This window comes from Perognathus longimembris, chromosome 22, assembly GCF_023159225.1.
Source record: "Perognathus longimembris pacificus isolate PPM17 chromosome 22, ASM2315922v1, whole genome shotgun sequence".
Lineage (NCBI taxonomy): Eukaryota > Metazoa > Chordata > Mammalia > Rodentia > Heteromyidae > Perognathus > Perognathus longimembris.
The window spans coordinates 35,992,319-36,019,604 of record NC_063182.1 but is presented as its reverse complement, the minus strand read 5'-3'; the positions used below and the strand labels follow the sequence as shown (position 1 = coordinate 36,019,604).

General features: G+C 45.0%; 1 protein-coding gene across 1 annotated transcript in view; it reads right to left on the bottom strand.

Annotated features, from left to right (window-relative positions):
- Camk4 (calcium/calmodulin dependent protein kinase IV) overlaps positions 1-26,928 on the bottom strand; it is a 158,254-nt gene extending 131,326 nt beyond the window's left edge. The window contains exon 1 of the mRNA XM_048331159.1: positions 26,756-26,928. Within this exon, the coding sequence (XP_048187116.1) occupies positions 26,756-26,922 (167 nt within the window). The 5' untranslated portion in view covers positions 26,923-26,928. The remainder of the gene's footprint in view (positions 1-26,755) is intronic.
- Positions 26,929-27,286: the final 358 nt, after the last annotated feature.

The following is a 27,286-nucleotide window of genomic DNA, read 5'->3' as shown; positions in this document are numbered from 1 at the left end:
AACTTAATTTTTTGTATTATTAGTTTACTTCATTGTTATTATAAAGGTGATGTACAGAGGGATTGCAATCACACGAGTCAGGTAAGGAGTGCATTTCCTTCCGTCCAGTGTCTTCTGCGCCCTCCCTCCCTCCCTCCCTCCCTCCTTCCCTCCCGTCTCCACACAGGAGATGCACAGTTTGCTTTCCTCGGTGTCCAGTGAGCTCCACCTGCATCTTCTCGAGTTCTGTACCCCTCCCCCAGCACTTCCAAAGATGTACACTTGAATACACCATTTTATTTTTCAAAAATAATACAGATTAAAAATCAACTTTCTTTAAAAGAACTACAGCATGCCTTCAAGGAGAGAGGACCAGGCAAGAGGCCTAGGACCATCTCCAGGCTCTCTGAAGCTGTGTGCTGCTGGATACCCATCCTCTCTCCAAATGGGTAGGAAATTTAACATGAAATTCACCTGAGAAGGACATAAGGTTTGCAGTCAGACAGATAATCAGACAGTCTTGGGCTAAGGCACTTCCTGCCTACGTGTTATAGTCAGATAATGATTCCCCTCAGGCCTCTGCTTCCTCTCATTAATAAAGCCCACCTCGCTGACTATTGTGAGAATTGAGAACGATAAAATAACATGCACAACTCTCAGTATACACCTGCTCTTGCTCATACAGTTTTTATGCTTGATGAAAAATACAATAAATGTTTTATGTTCTATATGAATTGTATGAGAACGTATTTTTAAGACAGTATATTCTTAAAATTTTCTAAACCTTAAAGGTCTAAAACAAAATGCTCAGGGAGATGATTAAAGGACAATACATGCATTTTCACATATGCAAGTGCAATCAGAACAAAATACACGGTGAATAGTGACTGCTTCCGGATAGTAGTGTTAATCTTTTGTTTGTTTGTTTAGGGTTCTGGTCTTGGGGTTTGAACTCAGGGCTTGTACATTGTCCCTGAGCTTTTTTATTCAATGCTAACACTCTGTCACTTGAGCCACAGCTCCACTTCCAGCTTATCGGTGATTCATCGGAGGTAAGAGTCTCATAGACTTTTCTGCCCAGGGTGTCTTTAAATCTTAATTCTCAGATCTCAACTTCCTGAGTAGCTAGGATTACAGGCCGGAGCCACCAGTGCCTGGCTTAACATTTCTTTGTCATTTGCCTTTAGCTAGTTTCTAAGCTTTTTACTCACAAAAATGATTGATTGTTTTTCTACATTTTATGGTCAGGGTGATGTAAAGAGGGGTTACAGTTACATACGTAAGGAAGTGAGGATACTTCTTGTCAAACTTGTTAAACTTTTAGGTTCCTAGGCTATTTAACATATTCAAATGCATTTTGTTCAGTTAAAATAAAGAAGGTATTTTTAAAATAATGATTGACTTATAATTTCCTGGGAAAAGCCAGTTTCTGTTTTTGTTTTTTGCTTGTCCCAGGCCAGACCCTGGGACGCGTTCCGCGTTCCTGCTCGCAAAGCACATGGCTGCTGCTCCACTTCTTGAGCAGTGCCTCCTATCTGTTGGTCCTTTCGGACAAGAAGCCTCTCAGACGTTTCCTCCCAGTCTGCTTTGGAACCGCACTCCTCCAGATATCAGCTTCCTGCGTAGGCAGGCTCATGACGCATGAAATGAAACCCGAGATGCAGGGAAGGCCTTTACGGCTCTTTCCAGTTCTACGCATTGTCTCACAGGGAGTGAGGGATTGTGGGTGCTCGTCCGTGGGCTTTATTGTGTGTATGAGGGGTGGGGGCTCAAGTTGTAACGCATGGGGCTTCGTCTCCAGTAACTGCCCAAGGACAGCCACAAGGCCTTGCTGTCATGTATGAAGAAGGCGGGGATAGGAAAGTAAGAGCCTACTTTTTCATGACTGTATGTACAAATCTGCTTTTAAACAACCTGACTGAATGGAGCCATACTAATTATTTCAAAAAGGATAACTACTTCAGGTTCAAGACATCATTTTCTAATTAAATCAAACTTTAACATTTGACTCGTTTTTCAAAACCATCTTATGTAAACACATATTCAGGCCAGCAGGTTAGGGGGCCCCAGAACAGGAAACAGCCGGCTCAGTAGAGATCCTAGACCCAGCTAGGAGAGCTACTGGTCACAATCACAGTGCCTCGCACACTCCATCCCCTTCCAGGAACACGGATTCACACACTTGACTTGATTACTGCTTGTCGTCTTTGGCCAAGACTCGACGCCACATCTGCAGTCTAGAGAATATGACATGACCTATGACAGGTGCAGGCGAGCTCTGCTAGATCTAATACGGGTCACCAAAACAAGAAGGGAGGCGAGCAGAGGCCAGAGAAAACAGTCCTCTCTTCTGAGTCAGGCACAAAACATTATTCAGCTTCCTTGAGAGTAAAGCAATGTGCTGGCTCTTGTGACAGGAAAAAAAAACAAACCAGGATCACTTTCAGAACGGAACTTATCCTATTCTTTTCATTCAGTTGTTTCCTTTAGATTTAAACCATTTCTTAAGTGAACAAAGTTTTAACTTTTCACATTACAAAGTAAAAGTAGCAAGAGGAGGCTTGAGATGCCCAGAGCAGAACCCAATTCATCTTACATGCTGACTCCTCACAGTGAGAAAAATCTCCAAAGAGCAGCTAGGACAACCTAATTTCTGTCAAAGACAACTGATAGCTCTAGGCAAATATTAAGATCATTAAGCCAAGACTTAATAACCATTTATTTATGTGTCAACATTTATTAAACTTCCACTTCATGAAAACACTAAGTACCATCCCCAAAGAGCTTACAGCTTCACAGAGGAAGGGAAACAGCGGGTAAATACATGTAAGAATACAAAACAGAAGCATGCGAGCAAATGAAACAGGGCCTAACTATAGTAAAGCCCTTCTTCCTTCTCATCGTTTTTTCCAGTGCTTTCCAACAGGCATTCTCTAATACACTAACCTAGTGTGATATTCTTCCAGGGAACCAAAAACAAAATGTCCTTCAACAAGTAAGCACAAGAAATAGTTAAAGGCCACAATGTACCCAACCAAGTACATTAAAAACTGAAAAATCCCACAGCAATGTTTAATCTAACATTGCTCAAATTCATGTATCCTGATGGTTAGACAGATATGTCAACTGGACTACATTAACAAGTCACTCAGTGAAACACTCACTACTCCTGATAGTTGCTGTGAGAGTATTTGGTAAATAAGTTGAAGATCTGCGGTGAGGTAAAAATAAAACAAATGTGATTATCTTCCTAGCCTGGGAATATCTTCATCCAATCCAAAACAATAAAGGCCTTTTCAGAACAACTAGTGTCCCTGAGAAAGAAAAAGATGTCATCTCAAGACTGTATCACTAGTTCTTGCTCAAGACTTTCCAATCTGCCACCTGCCCTACATACACAGCTCAAGGGCTTCCAGCCTCCACAAGCACAAAGGTTTCTAGTTAGAAGTAAGCAAATTAAGTATGAACTTGTTTAGTACTACGCAATGTTCGTAGTGATACAAGTGCAATAAATGCATTAAGGTTGTGTTGGTAACCTTAATAGAATATGAACCCATATAAAATATAAACAGATCGTATTTAATAGAAATGATAAATATTTACAAATAAGAATAAGTAAAGGGCTGGGAGTGTGGCTCAGTGGTAGAGGGCTTGCCTAGCATGCATGAAGCCCTGGGTTCGATTCCTCAGTACCACATAAACAGAAAAACCAGAAGTGGTGCTGTGACTCAAGTGGTAGAATGTTGGCCTTGAGCACAGAAAGGCTCAGGGACAGTGCCCAGGCCCAGAGTTCAAGCTCCAGGACTGGCCAACAAAAAAAAAACAAAAACAATAAGACATGAATGAGGGTATGTATATGTACATACGTTTCTTAAGATATAGCTTATTAATCTATAAAAACAATTCTGATTTTCTCAGGTAGAACTCTGACTAATAAAATATCCCAAGGAGATAATTTTATCCAACCTTCTTTAGGAAACACTGTGAATTTTCATCTTCTACAACAAGAAAGTTGTACCTTTGGCAGCACCACAGCTTCTAATCATATCACGAGAGCTGTGTGTCCAAACCTCACTTCACTTAAGGGATACACTAAATAGCCAGGATGATGGATTTTCAGTTCATTAAGTAAGAGAGGGAAGTGGAAATCCCTGTCGTCCCGGATAATGATGAATCTGTGGTCAGTATTCAGACGAGACTGCTCCATTTTGCTACCTGTGGAAGGTGGTACGGGACAAAGCCCACCCACCTAGAAGAGCAAAGGTGAAAGAAACACAGAGAAGACAATCTGTGTCCATGCCAAACCCCATCTCGAGCCAGAACAACTTCTCTACTTCAGTGACATGATCCCATAAATCTAAGTCACTGTTTAAGGTGATCAGAGCTGGTTTCTTTTGATGCTCTGTTCCATATTTCTTCCATTACACTCGTACATAAAAGCGTACTAACTGTTAAAAGATAACAAAGAAGACAAATCCTGGGAATGTAAGAATGTAGAAAACCCACCTTCTTGGGGAATCAACGGACGGGGCGGCAACCCGCGAAGGGTGTCAGTCCACCCAGGCCTGATGCTCCCCAGTGGTTCAAAGTTAGGTCTGAGAAGTGTTTGTGTGGCTGAGTCCCACATACCATGCTCCTGAAACACCGTAGAGAATGTGATGAGAGCCACAATACTTGCACACATAAAACTTAAGCCTCCAATTTCAAGGGCTTCATGGAGCCCTAAAAGCTAGGCGGGAAAGGTCTTTGGATCACAGCCAGAAAACCCATGGCATAGGTCATGGCAAGAAAAGCTACTCACATTGATGGATGGTATAAATTGGTGCCGAAGAATAAACCTAGGCCCATAGTTCAGCTGAATACAAGCGCTACAAAGCACAGTCCTTTACATCTGAGGCTGAGCGCGTCCTTCACGGGGATACGACGTACACACTCAGCAGAGACTATGGGAGCTCCTTCGGCACCATTCGTCTTGGCATTCAAGTGCCCAGCCGTGCACGGCACACAGAGCACGGCCATCTTGTGACTTAGAGAGGAAATGGGGAAGGGACAGAGAACGACAAAACGGTGAGACAAAGTACAAAGGGCAAACCAGAGCAACGGCAAGACTCACAAGACAGCATGTTGGAAATTAACTTTACAGCCGGCGGGGTTGGAGAGGAAGGGCAAGTGGGAGAAAAACGAGGGAGGGGATAACAATGTTCAACGAGAAATGTACTCACTACCTTATGGATGCAACTGTAACCCCTCTGCACATCACCTTGACAATACAATTAAAGTTAAAAAGAAGTAGGAGAATCTTAATTACCAACCGATTTCCACACTGTTGACAGGCTTAGGAAATTAGGATGGAAAATTGGTTTAGGAAGTGGAAACCAGAAAGAAGTCAACTGTGACATTTTTAATGAAATTACGAGAATAATCACTAGCTAGAAGGGATCAACATAGATGGGGGTTTGTTCTTAAGGAAATAAGAACTCAGTTGTGCTGACTCATGTCAGAAGAGGTAGACTCAGACTGAGAGAGGGGGCATTAACTTTACTAGATATAAATCCTCCAGCACAGGCTCAGACCCAGGCATGGAAACAAAATAAAAAAAGACACTGCTGTATTTTTTTTTTCTGTTACTGGTAATAAAAACTGCTGCCACTGCTATCAAAATGAACACAATGTTCTTATGAAATAAAGTAGCTTAAAACTATACTTGCCAAGCTATTACAACGGTCATTCAAATAACTGGGGCAAAAAGTAAAACACTTACACTGAATGCAAATCAAGTGCCCGCAGCCATCCTTGAACAAAGAATAAATATGCATAACCTGCTTCTCGTATAAATAAATAACATAGTTGGAGAATCAATAGTTGCCCAACAAGAAGAAAATAAGCTTGGGCTCAGGACACGTGGGAGCCTCACAAAAAGACTACCTCCACCTTATTTAAGAATGCAATATTGATTAATATGTTATTGCACATAAATATTATAGCAATGCATTAATCAAACCATCTGCTCAATTTTCCTCGAGACACCAAGGACAACCAAAGAGAATTTACATGACGTTTTATTTTAATTTAGGCGGGCTTTGCAAAACGGGTGGGCTCCTCCCTTGTCTGACTAGCTTCCTCAATCATTTGTGTAAGATGGGAGTCTCTTAGCCTCCAAATCATCCGTGTACTTGAACAAAATAACTGCCTGACATGCAGGCTAAGATCTTTAACTGTGATTTCATACAACTGGAGACAGAGGCTTTTTTTTTTTAAGAATGTGAACACTGTCCAAAATAGAAAGAGGTCAAGTGTGAAGTGTTATCCACTGTGTAATCACTTTTATCGCATGCTGGTTTTTAAGATGCCAGGCCCTTCTCTCCCCTCGTGACAAACCACATACGAGACAGAAAAGAGGGCAACTTTTAATATTGGGAATCTGCAACTTCTCAGAGATAAGAAATTTGGTATTCGGACATAATTTAGGGAAGCTGTATGAGGAACTGCCAAGAATGGCTTATGTCCAGGTTTCTGAAAATGGAGCTCGCGAGGAAAGGAAACGTGTCGGAGTCCAAGAGCAGCAGACCACGACTCTGGAATGATCTCTACGACCCCCTGGCTATGGAGTGCTAGAAAATAGATGGAACCTCTCCCTGCTTCTACTTCGTCACTTGTGTCATGAACACTGGACTGGCTGGTGCCTACAGCACTGCTCTGAGTTCCTGAACCCCTAAGGCAGAATCTCAAGGATGCTGAAGGGATACGGTATCGTTCACGAGGACGCTCGCAGAAGACGCAGTCATGTCATCCTCAGTGCGGCTACAATTCTGCCCGACATCCTAAGGTCCAGCAGGGCCCTCTGGAGCACGAGAGAAGACTGCTGTCCACACACTCCTCGGTAGAGCGCCACCTTCCGTGACGCGCGTGCGGGACCATCACGGGGTTAGTCGAGTGTCCAGGTTGGTCAACTCAGTCACAATACAGCCTACGACCTAGCAGGCCATCAATTCGTTTAAAACAATACTCTTTCTTGCTAATACTTCAGTCAGGATCTTCGCCTAGGCCACCTGTGCATTTCTTTGTAAAATATGCTTTTGCCCTGCTAAGTCAATTTAGCAAAATTTCCACCCTCCCTACTTAAATCATTCCCAACATCTGATGGGATTTTTTTCTTCTCCACACCTCTAGATAGTATCTGATTACCCAGGTGTCTTCAGTGGGTATACTATTGGTTGGTTCAACCCAAATCCCTCCGATCCCTGACATTTCCTCTTAGTACTTTTCCCGCCACTGCTCCTACCTCGCGGGGTGTACATTTTCGCCTGCTTATGAGATAGTTTGCAGTTGAGCCTAAACTCTGTCTTCTTCCTGGCAGAAACCTCATGGAGTGGTTACTACACTTAAGTCATTGGTACTGAATAAAGATTGCTATCTCACTTTATGTTTGCAAATATCATTGAACAGCTTTCTTTTTTCTTTAACATCTACTGTCTGCATGGGACCACGTAAGAACCAAATATTCTTAGATGAGCTCCCCCAATCCCATCATGGGGCGCACGGGCCTTGGCAACGAATAGAAAGTAGAGAGTAAAGAGGAAGTGTAACGACGAAGGCTGTCTACTTCAGAGTTAGAGGATACCTGCTCTACTTTGAAGACGTCAGAGGCGTTCACAAAGCAGACAGGGCAAGCAGCGCGTAGTGAGGTGGTGCAATCTGAAGAAAGGGCCAACGTGGAACTTGACTTGGACATGGGACAGCAGGACAGCTGGGAGAGCTGGAGCCCCAGGTAAGACCACAACTGCGGTGTGAATGGGGCGAGAAGAGCGACAGGAGCTGTCAATGAAAAAGTCCTACCACGTCTGCAAAGAAGCTCCGCATCGTGAGTGCGATGGAAGACGGTAAAGGATTTTACACAGGGAAGTGTCCATCAGAGTGGCTCTGGGAAAATCACCTTGCAAGCAACCAAGTGGAAAGCAGATGCAAGTGGAGACAAGATTTAAGATACCCATGCCTCAATGTGGAAAAAAGTTTCAAATGGCATAGACTGAAAAAGACCATGGCCATATAGGGAAGAAGACTGATTTAAGATATATTTGAGATCGAATTCATACCTATGAATTTATATTGAATGTGTGCGATTTATTATGCAATATACCAAGAACCTTATAACGCATGCTCTCGCCGAATCTCCTCAGCAACCTTTCAAGATTATCTATGCTACTTCTTCCAAGGCTAGAAAGAACAAGTGACTTGCCTAGTTCCAAACAGCTACTTAAGTGGGAGCCTGGGTTACTGGTGGGAGTGAAGAAAAATTCTAGAACAGCTCTGATGAGTCTATGTAGGTGGTCAATGGAGGCGGTGGTGGTAACATTTACCAAGATGGGCTGCAAAAGTAGAAGGTCAGGTTTTGTTATAGCTTTTATTTAGGGGTGAGATGAAAATGGAGTTGTCTAGACTTCCGATGGAAAATTATAACAGACTAACTTAAGAGGTGGCATGTTCCTGCTATCAATTATAACCTGAAACACACACACACACACACACACACACACACACGTTTTGTGAATATTGTTCTATCTCCATCAAGATGAAATGCTCTGAAATGTTCTTACCCTGAAATACCATATTTACTATGCTCAATCATCTTTCAGGGATAATTTATTATGCATTCTTTCATTTATTCCCAACTGTATGATTCATTGATGGTAATACATTTTACAAGAGTTATTTTGGAAAATAACAAGATAGTCACCGTATATATGTATGTGTACATACATATGTGTATGTATATATATGTGCATTTATTAGTGATAAAATAGTATCTCACAAATCTTCTTAACAGAGCTATAAATAAGATGAATAGAAACTCCTCACTCTGGGAGGTGGATCTGATTTCCTTCCTCTCCCCAGAGTTGATAGATTTAGTCACTTGGTCTCAAAGATTAAACAGAATGAAGTGATCCTCAGTAACCACTGCGAACCCTAGGAAATGGGGAGACTACAGTATCTCTGGAGATGGGCACTTCACTTCTACACTGTTCTTGCCCCCAAACACACAAACCCACTGAATTATGCAACATGCAAATTCAAACTGGGAGGTATTGAAAAATACCTTGAGCATTCATTACTCCCTATTTTCAAAGTCATTACAAACAGAAAATATCTGAGCAACTGTCACAGACATAGAAAATATGACTGTCTAGATTACCCCTGAAAGTTAAAGTGGGTATCGAGGCAAAAACTAGAAACCCAAATAGGGTCTGAAATTTGGTTCATAGGAGAAGGGAAGAAGGGAAGGAAGGGAGGGAGGGTAGGTAGGAAATGCCAGATCAGATAAGAATTCAAGCTGTATTCTATCACTGAAGTATTATATTTATGTGTGGCTAATACTGATGGCATTGTCTAAATATACAAAATCCCTTTCATGTAATTTTTTCCTTATTTCTTTGATCAGAGTTAACAGTGTGCTTTAAAATTATTCTTGGTATATATGGGGATTTGTTTGATGGATGCTCTTATGCTTTATTTATTCTTCTTCTTATCTTTCAATAGTGCCACAAAGGAGGTGCCATTTAACAGAGCAGTTGATGAGTACAACGAATCTTGATTAATGTCACCCCTGTCAACATTCTCACCCTCCCTCCTACCTGCTCCTTCCCTCACTCTTCTTAACTTTGTAATATCTACTGGGTTCTTGACTTCGTTCTCCTCCTCTTCACTTGTCTACCTCTTTTCCCTTGAGTCCATCTCACCCCTGTCAAGTACCAGCTTCCCGGTTTTTATTTTGTTGAACATTGATTTTTGCCTTCGTAAGGAATTACATTATTTGAGTTCTCCCTTGGCTCTTATCAAATTGTTAAAAAGTAGCTCCAAATTATTTCCAGAACTCCCTTCTTTATTTCTGAATCACAGGCAAATTGCAGGTAATTCTACTTGTAGACATTTAACTTAGCTGTGAAGAACGCATTCTTCTGAATAAAAGAATGATGAATGTGTGACCGTGTGCATGCAAGTAAGGTGTCAAAGCAACAGAAAGATTAATATTTTTTCTAATTTTAACATTCTTGCTAGAAGCAAACTCTAAAACTCATATGAGAAAAGCCACTTACAGTTGTTATTTTCAACCACTCCAAGGATCCTTTTTTCCTCTGCAAAAGTGCAAAACTGAAGGTGATATTGCATATTCTTTTCTATATGCGAAATTCAAAGAACTGTGGTCCTACTCTGAGAAATAGTGCAACATATTTCTGCTGGGGAAAAAGAGAGCTTAGAACCCCAGAAAGCTTTCTCAGAAGTGTCCAGGAATCGTAGAAAATCACCAAGGCCTGTTGCTCACACATTCCCAGAGCCTCAGCATCTGAAGACACCTCTGAAAGAGCGAGACCCAACCACTTACAACCCCCTCCACCTTCACAGACTCGTTTTTGGTACCTAAATCCTAGACAACCAGAATTAGTATCTAATTCTAATAGTATCTAATGCACACTGCATGCCCTAACCTGATTGAATTTTCTCTTACTAACAGGTAAAGAAGTTTCAGTAGATGAGAGGATCAGGAAAATGTGGCACATATACACAATGGAATTCTATGCCTCTATCAGAAAGAATGACATTGCCCCATTTGTAAGGAAATGGAAGGACTTGGAAAAATCATACTAAGTGAAGTGAACCAGACCCAAAGAAACACGGACTCTATGGTTTCCTTCATAGGGAATAATTAGTACTTGTCTAGGATAGTCCTAGCAGAAGATCACAATAGCTCAATAGCTATGTCCATATGAACACACAAGATGATGCTAAGTGAAATGAACAAGTGGTATATCATTGTTGTTGTTATTTTCAACATGCCATGTGAAACTGTGCCCTTTTTTCCTGTATTTCTTTCCTGTAGTTTTACCCCTGATATCACTGATCACTGTAATTGATTTTAGTACCCTGGATATTATATGTATGTATATATATATACATATACATATATATGTATGTATACGTGTGTGTGTGTGTGTGTGTGTATTGGAACTAGGGAAGTGAAAGGGAATAACAAAATCAAGAGACAAGGGATAAAAAGACAAACCAGTGCAACAGCAATACTTATATGGTGTAAACCAACTGTACAACCCATGGGGGGGGAGAGGAAAATGGGGAGGGGGGAAATGAGGGAGGAGCTAACAAGTTAGATAAGAAATGTACTCACTGCCTTACATATGAAACTGTAACCACTCTGTACTTCAGTTTGACAATAGAGAAATTTTTAAAAATTGCCTGACATAACAGCATTTACTAATGGCTGAACTGGGGCTCTATGATAGACCTTTCTAATTCTAATGACTTTCAATTTAATATTTAAAGAATCCTCACAATTAATATCTCTTTCCTTGTATTACCTCCTAATCATGCAAACACATACAGAAACACCGTGGCTTTAATGTGACGGGCTAGGTATTCATTAACTTAACAAACCTGGAGCATTTGCTTGGAAACTTAGAATTTACGGTACAGGACTGTCATGGACAGTCAGAGAAGGCAACCTAGTGCGAACTCAACACTAGCAAGTTAGAATCTTACCGAAGACTTGCCTGGGTCTAATCATAAGCATCAAGCATCCTAGGTATCTCAAGGCTGGAGATGGCATTTGGTATAAGGAGATGGAAATGCGGTTGGCGACCCCGCAGAACACTGGGTTCTCAGTCCTGAGAGAGGCGCCCCAAGCGATCGTGTGTGCGGTGCCAGAATGAAAATCCAACTCCTGATGGAAACATATGATACTCGAGATGGGCCAAGTTTTATTTTTTAATAGCTGAGCTTCTAGTTGGCATCAGAAAAACCCCATGCCAGCTGCTGAGGAAATAAAGGACCAGGAGCTGGCAGGCGCTGGCACTTGGGAAGCCAATAGGCGCGGATGCACCGCGGGAAGGCAAGGTGCTAGTGCCTGGAAGGCAGAGGAGAGGAGAGGGAGGAACCCACAGAAGAGCTGCCCCGCTCTCCTCTTCACTGGGGAGAGTGGCGGTGTGCTAGCCGGCGCTCCCCTTACTTAAAAACCGAAAAAGAAAGGCAGATCCAGCCCTAGCCGCCCTCAATCCCACAAACAGGGAGGCTTTACTCCTGGCAAAGTAGGTCTCTGGCTTCCAATCTCTGATATCCTGGAGAAACAATGGTGGGCACTGGGAAGGAAAACCAGATCCGTTTTCTCAAATTCTGAATTCAGGTGTCCATGGGGAAGAAATTGTCTAGGATATATTTATTCATTTGCTTACGCTACCATAACAAATATCGTCATAACAAATACCATATCTGAAGACAGTAGAGTTCAAGACTTGATGCTGTGGCTTTAAGACATTTGCTTCTCCCAGGCTGGAAGCTGGAAATCCAAGCAAGACTGGGCGTCCGCAGGTCGTGTTGAGAGTTGTATTCTTGGTTTGCAGATGGCTGCCTTCCCTCACATGGCAAAGAGAAGAGCGTGCCGGCTGGCATTTCTCTTCTTACACGGACCTAATTCCACGACGCTGGCCTGGTCTCACCACTTTGTCTCGCATTCATTAGCTCTTAAAGGTTCGCTTCCAGATAGCAAGACACTAGGACTTCAAATATGAATACAAGGGGGACATAAACATCCACACCACAGCATGGGGAGATGCACAGAAAGCCAGAGGAACTGGCCCTTGCGAGACAAAGAAAATACGGAGAGATCGGAAGCAGCGAGTGGTGTGGTGTGTAACTGAACTCAGAGCAGTTCTGAGTACAAACCGCCTTCTCTTCTCTCTCGGGCCTTTCTCTGTCCTTGTTCCCCCAATCCAGGGCTTCCACCACTACATTCAGGGGGCCTCTGATCACCAAAACAAAGACAGGAGCATACACATGCTCTAGAATGATCATTTTACAGTGCGTGAAAGACACACCGATGAAGTGAATCGGCCTGCTTAAAGGTTAATTCAAGAAGTGATGTGATTTTTTTTTAACAAAGCATTAAACAGCAACTCAACTCAATGGATCTTATATAATATCTTCAGATAAAGGAAGACTTAGAACAGACTCTCTGTGCTCCTGTCTCCAACATGGCCCTGTCTTCGGCTGGCCTTGGTCCCCGACAACGAGGCCAGGAATGGATGGCAGGACCCCGTTTCAGGACAATGTGAGTTGTGCCACGATTGCGAATACATCGAAAGCCAGGCTGTTTTAGAATAACTGTTTTACAAACAAAACCGAGGATGGGGAAAACTAGGAAATATACTTTCTTTTAAACTCTGTCCTAGATAGCCACAACTATTGCCAGTGCTTGTGTGATCCACCAAAGGAAGTGAAAATGAGCAGATCTAACAATGGGTACCTGCTTCTTTAAAAATAGAAGACAAGGGGCTGGGGATATGGCCTAGTGGCAAGAGTGCTTGCCTTGTATACATGAGGCCCTGGGTTCGATTCCCCAGCACCACATATACAGAAAATGGCCAGAAGTGGCGCTGTGGCTTAAGTGGCAGAGTGCTAGCCTTGAGCAAGAAGAAGCCAGGGACAGTGCTCAGGCCCTGAGTCCAAGGCCCAGGACTGTCCAAAAAAAAAAAAAAAAATAGAAGACATGCAAAAGGTACACACTAAAAACTAAAAACTGTTCAAGGATCCTCCAGCACATCGAGAGAGCCTGTGGCGCTTAGGGACCTACTTAGTCGAAGAGCTGTTCTACCTCCTGAAAACAGCGAGGAGCTGAGGTGGAATCAGAGAGCTGAACTGAAGAAGGAAAAAGGAAAAAAAAACATGAATGCTTACAGGGAGAATGGACCCCAGAGGTCCATGATGTAATCACAGAAGACCATACTCGTCACCGGTTACACCGGTAAGAGAGTACATAGGTATTTCACTGAACATTTTTGTTACTGTACATGGACAAATGGGAAGACATGCCCAGTTTTGTGTTTTAAGCTAGTAAGATGGGTGCCAGAGTCTTATACCTATAACCTTAGCTACTCAAGAAGCTAAGATCTGGAGGACTGAAGTGTAAAGCTAGCCCAGGCAGAAAAGTCCATGAGGTTCCACCTCCAAAATAACCAGTAAAAAGCTGGCCTGCGAGCGTGCCTCACGTGCTAGAGCCCCTGGGGGGCAAGCAAGCCTTATGTTTAACGCCTGACACCTGAAAAGGAAACCTACAAAGCAAACCCACTAACAAGCAAGGCTCAGAGCTCAAACTTGGATATATGGGAGATGAAGACGGGAGTCCTATTCTGAACAAAATCAACCCGTGGCTGTGGTTAGCCCAGCGACAGGGGAAGCACAATGGCTGGGCTCAGTGCTGCAGGCCCAACCCTGACATCTCAGCAGCACGGGAAGCAAGATGCAAGCCCAGAGCAGAAAGCCAAGTCCTGCCGTAAGAAGAGTCCAGACAAAAAGGGGCTGGGAGCGTTACTCCGGCGCTAGAGTAACAGCTTAGGAAGCAGCAGAAGACTCTCGGTCAATCCTCAGTTCCACCAAAAAGAAGTTTGTTGCTTCTCACAAAACAAATCTATAGAAGCCTGTAGAGACAGAACGTGATTGGCTGAATTATATTATTTGAATTTCACCACATTTGAGAACATTATTTTCTCAATGGTTGCCCTGAAAGGGAGTTTGGGGGGGAAAATATGAGTTACTAGAATAAATAGGTGGCAGTATATATTTACATCCTGGTAAAGAGTAAAGTTGAGTCAGGTGTTGTGATTACAGCACAGACAACTTTGTGTATATGCTAAAATCCAAACTAGAATGCAGTTGCTAATTTTAACTGCTGCTGTCTCTTTAAGACATACAAGAAAGTGGGACTAATCCAACAAATGTAAAATTCGGAGCATGAATGCAAATGAAATGCAAGCAAATGTGTCTATTGAGAAACACGTAACAGCTTCGGGGAGGGAGAAATCCTTCAGATAGAGCCTCGTAGATGAAACAATAAATATGTGCCCACACAGAGCTGTGTTTTCTTTCTGCGTGGTGGCTATAGTGTAAGTGCAGCTCAAGATGCTGTAAGTCAGGTGCACTCTTAACAAAGAATGAACGTGTACTAGCTGCATGATTAGATGGTGAGAGAACGTTCCAGAAAGTGCTCTCAATTCTAATCCTCCTTAAAAAACATTCTTTTGTAGCCAGTGAGTTTTCGATCCTACTGAAGCACGATTTAACGGGTCCGTGGTGAAAGGCGCACATTAGCAGCACGGAGTCAACGTTCCTGCGTCGATGTGCACGATGCCCCCGGCACTGCCCAGCCGGCCAGTCCTTCCGACCGCAAAGGCCACAGTGAGCCGACTCCCAAGGGAGTAACCCGGTGACAGGCGAGGCGCTTGCAAACAAGTAAAACCACCCTACTTCTCTCCTACTTTGTAAAAAAAAAAAAAAAACAACAAAAACGACCTGTCTTTGTTGTTAAACTTCATTTCGCCCTCTTCTTGATGCGCAAGCTGTGTGTCTTCTGCCTTTTTCTGTTTTCTTCTGCGTGACGTTCTTTTGCTCCGACGGCAGGCAGGCAGTTCTTATCAGAGGCTGTGATCAGGCCAATGCACAAGTGCACACCTGCGCCCACTTCCCCTCGGCACAGACACGCCCTGCAGAACCGCCTCCATCGGCCTGCGCTTCCCTCGGTTTGGCCTCTTTAAACCCATTCTCCTCAAGTAGGATGGCCACGGTCTGCAGGAGAAGACGTTTATTCCTACCCACCGAGGCCTACAATCCTTGAGTCATTTGGACAGGGTGCTCTCCAAGTATGCATACGTCTCTAGTCGTAGGTGCTATCCGTGTGCTGCTGAACCAAGGCGGAAGGTGCTTTCTAGAAAAAGTGAAAACCAGGAGAAGGAACTCCATTTCGCGCAGCAGCCTATAATAATATTCCATCCGGGGATGCCCCAAGGATGTGGACATTCCAATGTAGAGACCTCGGCTTCGATCAGAGCACGAGTGGCTCGTTTAGTTACAAAGAATTCTATTATTTTAAAATTTATTTTTCTGAGCAGTGTCCCAATTTAAAGGACCTTAGTAAGTTCAGATATATGCGTGACATAGAGAAGGATTAGTCAGTCAGCATGCAGATAATACACACATATCAATAAACAGAAACGTTAAAATTCACTAGAGGTGTAAGTCCTTTATCATAGTTTATTTTGTGTGTTATTAACTGGCACTCCAAGTGAAACAAGAGAACAATCAGCTTGTAGTCTATATAAGTATGATGCACAAAACAAACACCACCAATACACAGTTTTTGTATATAAACACTCCTGGAATCGAAATCATACACATTCAAGTAAAACTTCATGATTTCAAAAGCGTCAGATAAGGTCACGTGAGTCAACGCAGTCAATACTAAATAAAATAAGTAGGAAAAACAAAAATGGACGAATAGAGCCAGAATTGTGACTATAGTAGATGTAGATTCTAAAAATGAATTATTCATTTGAAGTCTGTGTCCAAAATAAAAACCAGTGTGAGACTGCTTTCTGTGTTGTGTTTTTGTTTTTGTTTTTGGTGGGCTTGCACTCAAGGCCTGGGTTCTGTCCCTTAGCTCTTTCACTCAAGGCTGGTGCTTTACCACTTGATCCCAGTTCTACTTCCAGCTTTCTGGTGATTCAATGGAGTTTCATAGACTTTTCCTACCCAGGGGCTTCAAAGCGCAACCCTCAGATTTCAGCTTCCTGAATAGCTAGGATGACAGGTGTGAGCCACCAGGTGCTGGGCAGAGGTTACTATTTTTCATGTAAACAGGAGATTTAAGGTGATTTCTTCAGTACATGAAGTTCTGGTGTCACTTTAACCCCAAATCCTCATGTAACCAAGGAAAAACAGAATTTTATCTTGACTAGGTTAGGTCAGCAAACCACGGACCAAATCTAGAGCTGCTTGGTTTTGTACAGTCTGCAGTCTACATATAATTTTCACTTGTTGAAATAGTGTGGTTTTTTTTTTAAAGAAAAGTAATAGTCTGTGGCATGAAAACGGCATGTGACTCAAACACCATCACCATGAAGTTTTTACTAGAATGTGCACCTTGCACGAGCCTGTGCTGTTTGAGTCTGCTGTCATTCAACTATGACACACATGGTTCAGAATGGCAGCCGAGACCACACGGCCCTGAAGCCTGGGCACGAGGCCTCTTCCTGGGTGAGGGAACTGATCTCAATTCTACACTTTCCTGTTCTTGTCCAGTCATAAGCTATAGATTTTTTGTTGCTGTTGTTTGTCTGCCTTCTTGCTTGCTTCTTCTTCTTTCTTTTGTTGAAAGCTGTTCGTTATCCACAAGGCAGTACTGGAATTCTTTTTCCCCTCTTATTTAACCCTGCCGGTGTTTTAATCTTCTTTGTAGGCTAAACTTCTCGTTCTTCAGTGTTCATATTTTTTGTTTATTTTGCAAAATAAAACATACACCTTGCATTTTCTGCTGTTTTTGCTTTTGCTTAGGACATACTTTATTGCTTGGAATACCCTTTGCCTGAGCTGTCCTGGTTAAGATCTTGGCATAGTTCAAGGCCCACTGTTCTCACATGAAAGTCATTTCAGTCCTCTCAATCAGAATTGTCACTGCTGAAAATGTTGCTTTGCTACTAAGACGTCTAGGCCATAATAGGATTTATTTTTCCCTTTCAGTCCCCTTATTGAATTACCTACATAACATTCTCACAGTGTTATTCCTGTCATAAATAAAAGCAACCAAAAGGAGACAAAAGTAGAATGTGTTTCATATAAGCAATCCTGTTGTAAGGTAGAAAATCTGGATCTTTGTAAAGCAACAGCAAAATTGAAGCAAGTGCAAACGAGCTTTGTATTCAGAAGATACACAAGGCAGAGGGCAGAGTCCGCCACCCATAGTGTAGCTCACTGAAATCCCTTTGTTTATGGTCTGGAATCCCTTCATCATCCAATTATGAAATAAGAGTGAACATTAGGAAGCAAGAAATCAAGACTGTACTGGTGTTCACAATATCAAACCTGAAACTTCACTAATTGTCGGATGTTTTCGAAGTAAAAAATAATATAAACAGTTTTAACTTTCTGAATAGGGGCTGCAAAAAAAAAGTGGACTGTTTTATCCTAGTTGTAAGACTTTGGTTACACTTCCTTAATATAAGGAACAAATTTTAGTAAAAGAAGAAGCTAAAAAACTTCTACATGGCAAGGGATGCAGTCACTAAGCTAAAAATGCAGCCTACAAAATGGGATATCTTTGTTAGCTATATTTCTGATTAAGGCCTAATAACCAGAATATACAGGAGCTTAAAAATTAAACTCCCAAAGAATCAACAGCCCAATTAACAAATTTGCAAAGAAAATAAGCAGACAATTCTCAGAAATACCTATGACCAATACATACACGAAGAAAAAAATACATGAAGAATTGCTCAACATCCCTAACCATACAGAGAATGCAATGTAACTCAAAATGACACGGAGGTTCTACCTCACTCCAGTCAGTTTGGCCATCATCAAAAACACAAACAGGGCTGGGAATCTGATTGGCCTAGTGGTGGAGTGCTTGCCTTGCACTCATGAAACCCTGGGTTCGATTCCTCAGCACCATATAAACAGAAAAGAAAAAAAAAAAGCCAGAAGTGGTGCTGTGGCTCAAGAGGTAGAGTGCTAGCCTTGAGCAAAAAGCCAAGGACAGTGCTCAGGCGGCTGAGTTCAAGCCCCAGGACCGACAAAAAAAAAAAAAAAAAAAAAAAGAATACAGACCGTAACAAGCCCTGGCAAGGATATGGGGAACCTTGTTATACTGTCGGGGGACAGTAAACTAGTGCAGCCACTATGGGAGTCAGCATGGCGATTCCTCAGAAAAACTAAACGGGGACTTGCCATTCAATCCGTCAATACTACTTCCGGGCATTTATCCAAAGGAATGGAAGTCAGGGTATGACCGGGGTGTGCTGCGTCACGAGTCACAATAAGCATAGAGCTATGGAAATGACCCAGGTTCCCCACAAGGGATGAATGGATCAGGAAAATGTGGCATGCATAGACAATGAAATGTTATTCAGTCATAAAGAATGAAATGCTGTCATCTGTAGGGAAGTGGATGGACCTGGAAACCATCCTACTAAATGAAGTGAGCCAGATTTAGAAGGAAAAAGGATACATGTTTTACCTCACAGGTGGATATTAGTCCTAAAATATAAAGATATACAGAATTACACAGAAGACCACATATGTGTATATAAGTGTGCATGCATCTATATGTATCAATCTGGCTAAAATGGGGTACATATATGTGTGAGGCAATGTGATCAAATAAACCCCTTTGAACAACAAACAGGAACTGTAACAAGAAGATGAATAAAAAGTGGAAATCGTTCTTGTCTATGGAGGCAGTAGTGGGAGGAGGAGCGAGAGGGAAGGGAGAGGGAAAGTGAATGTCGACAAAACAAATTGTGTGAAAATGGAAAGAAGAAACTTGCACTGGCTTGAGAAAGGGGAGAAGGGAGGAGGGAAAAATGGAAGAGGTGTGACTATGATCACGAAGCATTGTAAAATAAATGAACTTGTTAAAAATGAAACGTGATGTCAATAAAATATCTATTTTTCATGAAGCCACAAAAAGAATTCGCAAACTGAATATATATCCATCAGAAATTTCCAGGTCCCAGCTTCAGACACAATTTTAGTAGACTTATTAAACTCAATAGGCTGGGCTGGGAATATGGCCTAGTGGTTTGAGTGTTTGCCTCGTATATATGAAGCCCTGGGTTCAATTCCTCAGCACCACATATATAGAAAAGGCCAGAAGTGGCACTGTGGCTCAAGTGGCAGAGTGCTAGTCTTGAGCAAGAAGAAGCCAGGGACAGTGCTCAGGCCCTGAGTCCAAGGGCCAGGACTGGCAAAAAAATAAAATAAAATAAATTCAATAGGTTGTACAGAAAAACATTTATTTATCCGTCTATTTTGTGTTCAAGTTACGGCTGGCACTTTATTTTCTGTGAACTACAGACTTGCTTGGCAGCCAAATTGTGTGTAATTTATCACATTCATCTACTCTCGAGTCCTATACTACAACATACATTGTTTTGGTAATATTCAAAAGGTCTTCTCTGTAACTGGGAGGGACTTTAGGTGGCAAAATGACATGCAATTAAATAGCACACAATCAGAGAAGGGGAACGTCCCTCGTCATTCAATTATTTTTCAATCATTCTGACTGCATCCAGGAGAAAACCTCAATTTGTGCTACGATGGCTATAACCCTGCAATCTTTCATAGTCTCTCTCCTTAGCAAGAGCACAATCCTCTGACTTGCAGTCTTCAGGACACAAACCTTTCTATTACAGTTTAATATGATTGTCCTGTTCTTCCTGCAGTTTGCTTTTCTAATTTGCCTCCATTTATGGAGATGCAACTTATTTTTCTTTTAATCTATTGAAAATAAATATCGTCTACGAGTAAATTTCAGTGGATAAAGATACTTATCCAAGTAAAAATATTAATTAAATTATTGCACAGGCCGCATGCACTTGTGGCAGAAATCTTAATGGCATGACACAGCAACAGGAGGAACATGTGCTTGGAACAGACACTCAGAGCCAAGTTCAGAAAAAGATCTAGCAACCTACTTGCTGTCCACTGTCTACAGAAGTGGAATGACGTCATGAAAAGGCCAGCTTCAAGCATCAGATATAACAGTAGGAGGCCAGGACCACCTCTGACAAGGTCTAGGGCTACCTGGGGTGTCAGATGTTAGAGGAAGGCTTATCTTAGTGGGTAGAAGCCAGAGAAACTGCTAAACAGGACAGCACTAACCACCAAGACTTCCCTGGCCCAGAATTACTACAGAGCCTATGGTGGGGGGAGCCCCAGGAAGAGAAAAGGAGAAAGCTCTGCAGGTGTTCCCCTCGACCCAGCCTTGCCAACCACCTTCTGTCCAGGCGGCCCCTTCCTTGGTGATCTGTGCCACTATCAGACAACAACTGAGCAAGATCCCAACCTCAACCTTTCTCTGCTGTGATCTTTGCCACGATCAGATAACAACAACTGAACACGAGCCTGACCTAAATCTTTCTTTGCCATATTCTCCCCATGCAACCTTTGCCCTGTGTTTGTAATAAGACGGGGGAGAAAATGGACTGTATAAAGGGTCTGTTCCCTTGGTGTGTCAATCCTGTGTCATACACTTTTAGCCTTCACTTTCTGATTTAGCCACGGGGGGGTCACGAAATCTTCAGGTGAACTTGCAGTACAAACAGATGAAAAGGTAATGAAGGTCACGACTAATGCAATGTGAGTAAAAAAACATGGCTGTAGCTGCTGTTAATTTCATAAAAAGTTATACTTTGTCTTGCATATTATGGTTCCTTCACGCCGTTAAACAGTGTGTTTCACAGAACAAGTCTAATTTTGAAATTTTTAAAAATCAATGTTCTTTTTATTAGAGATGTTAGCTCTTGCAAGAGGGATTTTAAAAATAGTCCAAGACTACTTGTCTGCCAGGACAAGAAATGATGAGGAAGAAGAAAAGAAAAAGAAAAATATTCTTAAAAAAAAATAGACAGGGAATGGAATGTGGCTTAGCGGTAGAGTGCTCGCCTAGCATGCATGAAGCCCTGGGTTCGATTCCTCAGCACCACATATATATAGATAAAAGCCAGAAGTGGCACTGTGGCTCAAGTGGCAGAGTGCTAGCCTTGAGCCAAAAGAAGCCAGGGACAGTGCTCAGGCCCTGAGTCCAAGGCCCAGGACTGGCAAAAATAAATAAATGAACAAATAAACCAATAGCTCATTTCGCTAACACTTGGTATGCTCTTGAATGTATTACTGCAAACACACAACCCATATATGTATTTCTGAGGGCGAGGTTCAAAAGAAAGAAAGCTCTTTGAAGACATTTTGTCCGCCACCCCCCTTCCCCTTTTTTCTCAACAGTTTAAAAGAAGACAGCACCTGAGTGTCTCTCTTTTTTCAAAATCAGGAGTTATTTTTAACCTTTTAACAGAATTGAAGCATGGAAAAATAGTACTTTCTTAAAGCGACGGTCCTACTATAGTCTTCAACTGACTTTAAGGCTCTTTTTTATTTTTAACTGTCTTTTTTTTTTTGTCTTTTCTTTTTTGGTACTGGGGATCGAACCCGGGACGTGGCACTTGCTAGGCAAACATTTTGCCCCTGAGCTACATCCCAGCCCAGACTTTAAGGCTCTTTATGATGAGTGCTTTTTGCCCAATTCTTCAGAGGACAGTATAGCTCAAAAGCATTTGGTACCTTTTTCAATCTGATTCAACCCCTAATCATGGCACACCTGTGCTGAAGAGCGTGAAGGTCAAACTGCATCCTTTCTATTGCCCAATCACAAAACGTGCTGCCAACAATGGCATCACTTTTGACAGCTACAAGCCAAGAGGTGACAGCTATCAATACGCCCAGGGTGGAAGGAGAAGCTAATGCTGACTGAGCACAGAAGTTTCGGGGAGAAATGAAACAGGTCACCGGAGTGAAGGTCACCACAAGCTCAAGACCAACAGGGGCCAAGGTTTTAGAGAAGAAGGGGGCATCTGCTATGCCTGGGCCACTTCATTCCCACTAAGTCCCACTCTAAAATCATTCACTGAGCATTTGCTAAGTATCACGCACCGTGCCAGACAAACCCACAAGCTCTGCCTCCCGAAAGCCAGCAGTGAGTATCCTTGCAAAGAGCTCCTGCGCTTCCAGTTTCTACTCTGCCACCTGCTATCTGACACTGCCTCTGAGTCAACAGCTAGGAAAAGAATGAGGCTCAGAGAACGGGACGGAGACGGAACAGGTACGTTCTCATTCCTAGTCAGCTAAAAACCACACCATCCCCAGAGAGCTGAAAAGACAGTGTGTGCTGCGGAGGAGTGGCCGGTCCAACACTCTAGGTAGCCTGCGGGCATTAACAGCCAAGAGAAAGTCGAGGGAGAAAGGAGGAGGAAGGAGGGAAACAAAGATCTGGTTCTTCACCAGCCACGCTGTGGCCTGAATGGCGAACCGCCACACACACACACACACACACACACACACACACACACACACAATCACATTTTGAGATCCACACCTTAATGAGATGGTATTGGGAGTGAGGCCTTTGGGAGATAATTCTGTTTAGATTTTGGTCATGCAGGTGGGGTGCTTGTTGTGGGATTTATGCTCATATGAAAAGAGATAAGAAATACCATTCTCTCCTCTCTCTCTCTCTCTCTCTCTCTCTCTCTCTCTCTCTCTCTCTCTCTCTGCCCTCTGAGGACACAGCAAGGAATCAGCAAGAGAGGAAGAGGGTCTGCACTGAGAAGAATCCGACGCATCTTGATGTCGAACGTCTCAACGTCTCAGCTTCTCCTCTGTGAGAACCCAGTGCCAATTGTTTCAAACCACCCAGAGCCAGCGTTCTGAAGCAACAAGCCAAGCGCACGGCCGCAGCCCTTCCCTTAGAGAACACAGACCACCCCTGTTTCCTCACAGGAAGCACCTGCTGACAACTATCGGGGCCAGAGTAGTGCACTGCTGCTGGAACACAGGTCTTCATAGGACTCTCAGTGCCTTTCCTCCAGTGAGGCTGCTCCCAGCACAACCCCCTCCCCCCCACCCTCCCCCCTCGCCAGTCCACCTTCCCCTGGGTGAAGCAGAGCTTTCAGAGAAACCTTTCCCCAAATTCCCATAGAGCCAGAGCTGGTTATGGAGGCAAAGATGGGAGAGCTAGGACAAATGGACACTACCCAGTGTTGACCATTAGTCTGCAAGTCTTTTTTTTTTTTCAACGGTTCTGCCTTTTTTAATCTGTCATATGCAGATTTATGGCCTAAAACAGCATTTTTCCAACGGAGTCACAATCCATTAATGGGATGTTAAATCACATGAGTTCAGCCAATATTTGTTTAATAAAGCAAAATAATAAATCAGTCCCACATAGAACAACATTAGAGTGCATTTTAGTAACAAGAATAAGCAGGACTTGATTAAATTGTGTCACACAGTTACACACGTGTTTCATTATCTGAATCTATCTAGTCACCAAGCGATAGGGATCTTACATAGTTATGCTCCAACTGAGTTGTCACCTAAGTGTATTTTTTAGTTGTGAATCAAGTTGGAGGGAGTGGGTACTGAAGATCACTAGCCTAAGGAAAATTTAGTAAGTGGAATGGAAACTACTGCTACTAATAATTATAGTAATAATAACAAATGCCAGAAAACTCTAAAATAATTCAACCCACTCTTCTTTTCTCACAGATATAAACAAAAAGGCAAAAATGTAAGACATAATAAAAACAGAACATGGGTTTGGAGGTCGTAAGCCAAATCTTTACCACAGCGCAGGCGATATCAATTTGGTTATTCCACGTGCCAAGCCACCGGGCAGAACTGTTGCCAGATGCAGACTCTTTTCTCCATTAGAAAAGCCTTTAAAATGCCAGTTCTCAAATTTGCATTTGGCAAAAGCTCAACTGTTCTCTAGGATCTACAGGCCTGAAGAGGATTCTGGCCGATGCATATCGTTAAGTAGAATTGAATTTGCTAGTATATCATGGTTTTTATAAACATTTCGACAAACTCTCTAAGCAAGTTGGTATTTTCAAATATGATTTCAGAAAAATCTGTTTGCCCGACTTTTTTTAAAACAACCCAATTATATACCTTCAATGCAATAAAAGAATCTCTGGGCCGATCTGGGGAGGGGGGGCGGGCGGGCGGGGCGTGAGCTCTCTACTGTGAACACCAGGCTTTAGGACAGCCACTCCGAGCTTCTGATAGTTACAGCCTGGGAAACTTGGTTCCTTTGAGGGTGTGTTGGCCAAATGGCTGTGAAGTCTAATCTTCTTGAATTCAGGAGCCAGTGCCTTTGTAACAGACAATCGCCGCAAAGGAATCAACAACTCGCCAAGGAACTTCATCTGGTGGGCACTGTCTACACCCTGGAGCGAACCCCAAGGGCAGCAGAACTCGCCAAGGAACTTCATCTGGTGGGCACTGTCTACACTCTGGAGCGAACCCCAAGGGCAGCAGACAGAAGCACTGTGCTCTTAGCAGTTAATGACTGCTGTGTACCAATGAATCAACTGTATTTGCCTTAGCCACCAAGGAGGAGAGAAAAGACTTGCAGTGGATTAGGTAGGGAAGGGTGGGATTGGAAGAGGAGTTTCGCCATTCAATCAACATCTACCACCACAGCTCTGTTGCCCTCTCTGGCTTTGTCAATTGTGAATAATTACATCGGAGTACCGGTTGATTTTTACATTTGATTTTGTTGAAAAAAAATATGATGGTGAGGTGATCTATTGGGGGGGGGGGGGTTACGATGATTAGGTGATAATAGTCCTCAAAGCGGTAACCAAAGAGGCGAGCTTAGGTCCACCACGCTGCCATCTACAGAGAGAACTTACCTAAGAATACATGGTACTGGGGATAAACTTTTCTCTCAAATTCTATTAATTTGGAGATCTGAAGAGAATCAAAAGGCTAGAGACTTAGTTACATAAGACAGGCTTTGCCACCCAAACTTGGCTTCAACACGCAACATCACCTCAAATAAACCGCAACACTAATGTATGGACCTCCGAAACCCCCTCAGGGTCGGCTGTGGAGCTCGCCACGCCTCGGTGTGTGCGCGGTCAGAGTGCATTCTCCGCATCCCATTTCTCCATGCGAGCCAATGCCATTTCTTGAGGGCAAAGCTTACTTGTAAAGGCAGCCCTGCGCCCTGCAGGTAGGGCAGAACCCTGGAGAGCACCCCTAAGTGTCCCTGGAAAGCATGGGGATGGATGGATGGGGCAACTTCCCCCCGGAATGCGTGCCGCCGTTACTTCATTTCAAACTCCCGGCACCGGATCTTCAGGTGCATGGAGGGGGGGCGGGGGATGCGTGTGCCTGGCTCGCTCCTGGAACCCCGGGCTGTGCGGAAGCTGAGAGCTGAGCATGGTGGTGGTTCAAGGGACGCACGGGAAAGTGCGGGAGACCCTGACCTCCAAGGAACCGCCAACCTTGCCTGGAGGGGGCTTCAGTGGAGCCCTGGGCAAAAGAGCAGCCAGGTGCCAAGTTCCAGGCCCACCCAGGACCCGCAGGCCTTAAGCAACTGGGTGAGCAGAACGCACGTCTAAGCACCGAGGGTCCCACCCTCGAAGGCTGCGGGGCCTTTCCACGCATCTCCAGGGGGAAGCCGTGCGCCCACGGGCGGGGTGGGCCCTGCCCTGCCCTGCCCTGCCCTGCCCGGGGGTCCTGAGAGCCGTGGACGTGGAGACGCGGCCTCAACCAGCTCCGGGGGGGAAGGGGGGGACACATGAAACTGCCAAGGGGTCGCGAGGGACTCCGGCCGGCAGGTGGAGAGAGAGGAGCCTCCCGGGCCGAGGGATGAGGGGAGGGGGTGGGGTGGGGCGGGGGAGGCAGGGAGGCAATGGAGAGGGAAAGTGATCCCGCGTGGGTGAAGCGCCAGCACCCCGGCGACCCGTCCCCACGAGGCCGGGCGGGAACGGCGACCTGTGTGGATCCGCGGCCCGGGGCGCGCGCCGGGAGGGGCGCGTGGGCTTCCCCGGGGGGACCGAGGGGGGACCCGGCTCCGTGTACACACGGGGGGGGGGAGGGAGAAGGGCGGCGGCCCCCCTCCTCAGCCCTCAGCCGGGCGCGCTCCGCGGGGAGGGAGGGAGAGGGAGGGGGGAGCGCGCGCCCCGCCCCGGCCTGGGCGCCCGGACCCCGGCTCGGCGGGGCGGCGGGGGAGGGAGGCGGCCCGGCCCCCCGCGGCCCCCGCACGCCCGGCGCCCCGCGCCCCCCGCCCGGCCCCCCGCGCGCCCCGCGCCCCCGCCCGGCGCCCCCCGCCCGCCCCCCGCGCGCCCCCCGCCCGCCCCCCGCGCGCCCCCCGCCTCACCGTCCCAGCTCCGACTCGACGTCGAAGAAGTCGCTGCGCGCGTCGCGGTTGGAGCCGTCGATCCAGTAGTCGGGGACGAGGCCGGCGGCCGCGGGGCCCGCGCCGGAGGCGGCCGAGGAGGAGGAGCGGGACGCGGGCGAGCGCGAGGGCGCCGTGACTTTCAGCATCTTCGCCGCGGGGCCCGGGAGCCGCCGCCCGCGCGCGGAGCCCCGCCGCCGCCGCCGCCGCCGCCGCCTCAGCCGCCTCCGCCCGCCGCCGCCGCCGCCTGCGGACGCAGCACGGGGAGCACAGCGCTGGCGCCCGGCCCGGCCCGCGCGGACGCGGACGCGGACGGGGACGGGGACGGGGACGCGCTCCGCACCGCACCGCACCGCCCCGCGCAGCGCTCACGCCTGCGGCTCGGCTCCCGCGCGCCCCGGGGGCGGAGGGCGGGGCCCGAGCTAGGGGGCGGGGCGGAGGGCGGGGCCCGGGCCAGGGGGCGGGGCGGAGGGCGGGGCCCGGGGCGGGGCGGAGGGCGGGGCCCGGGGCCGG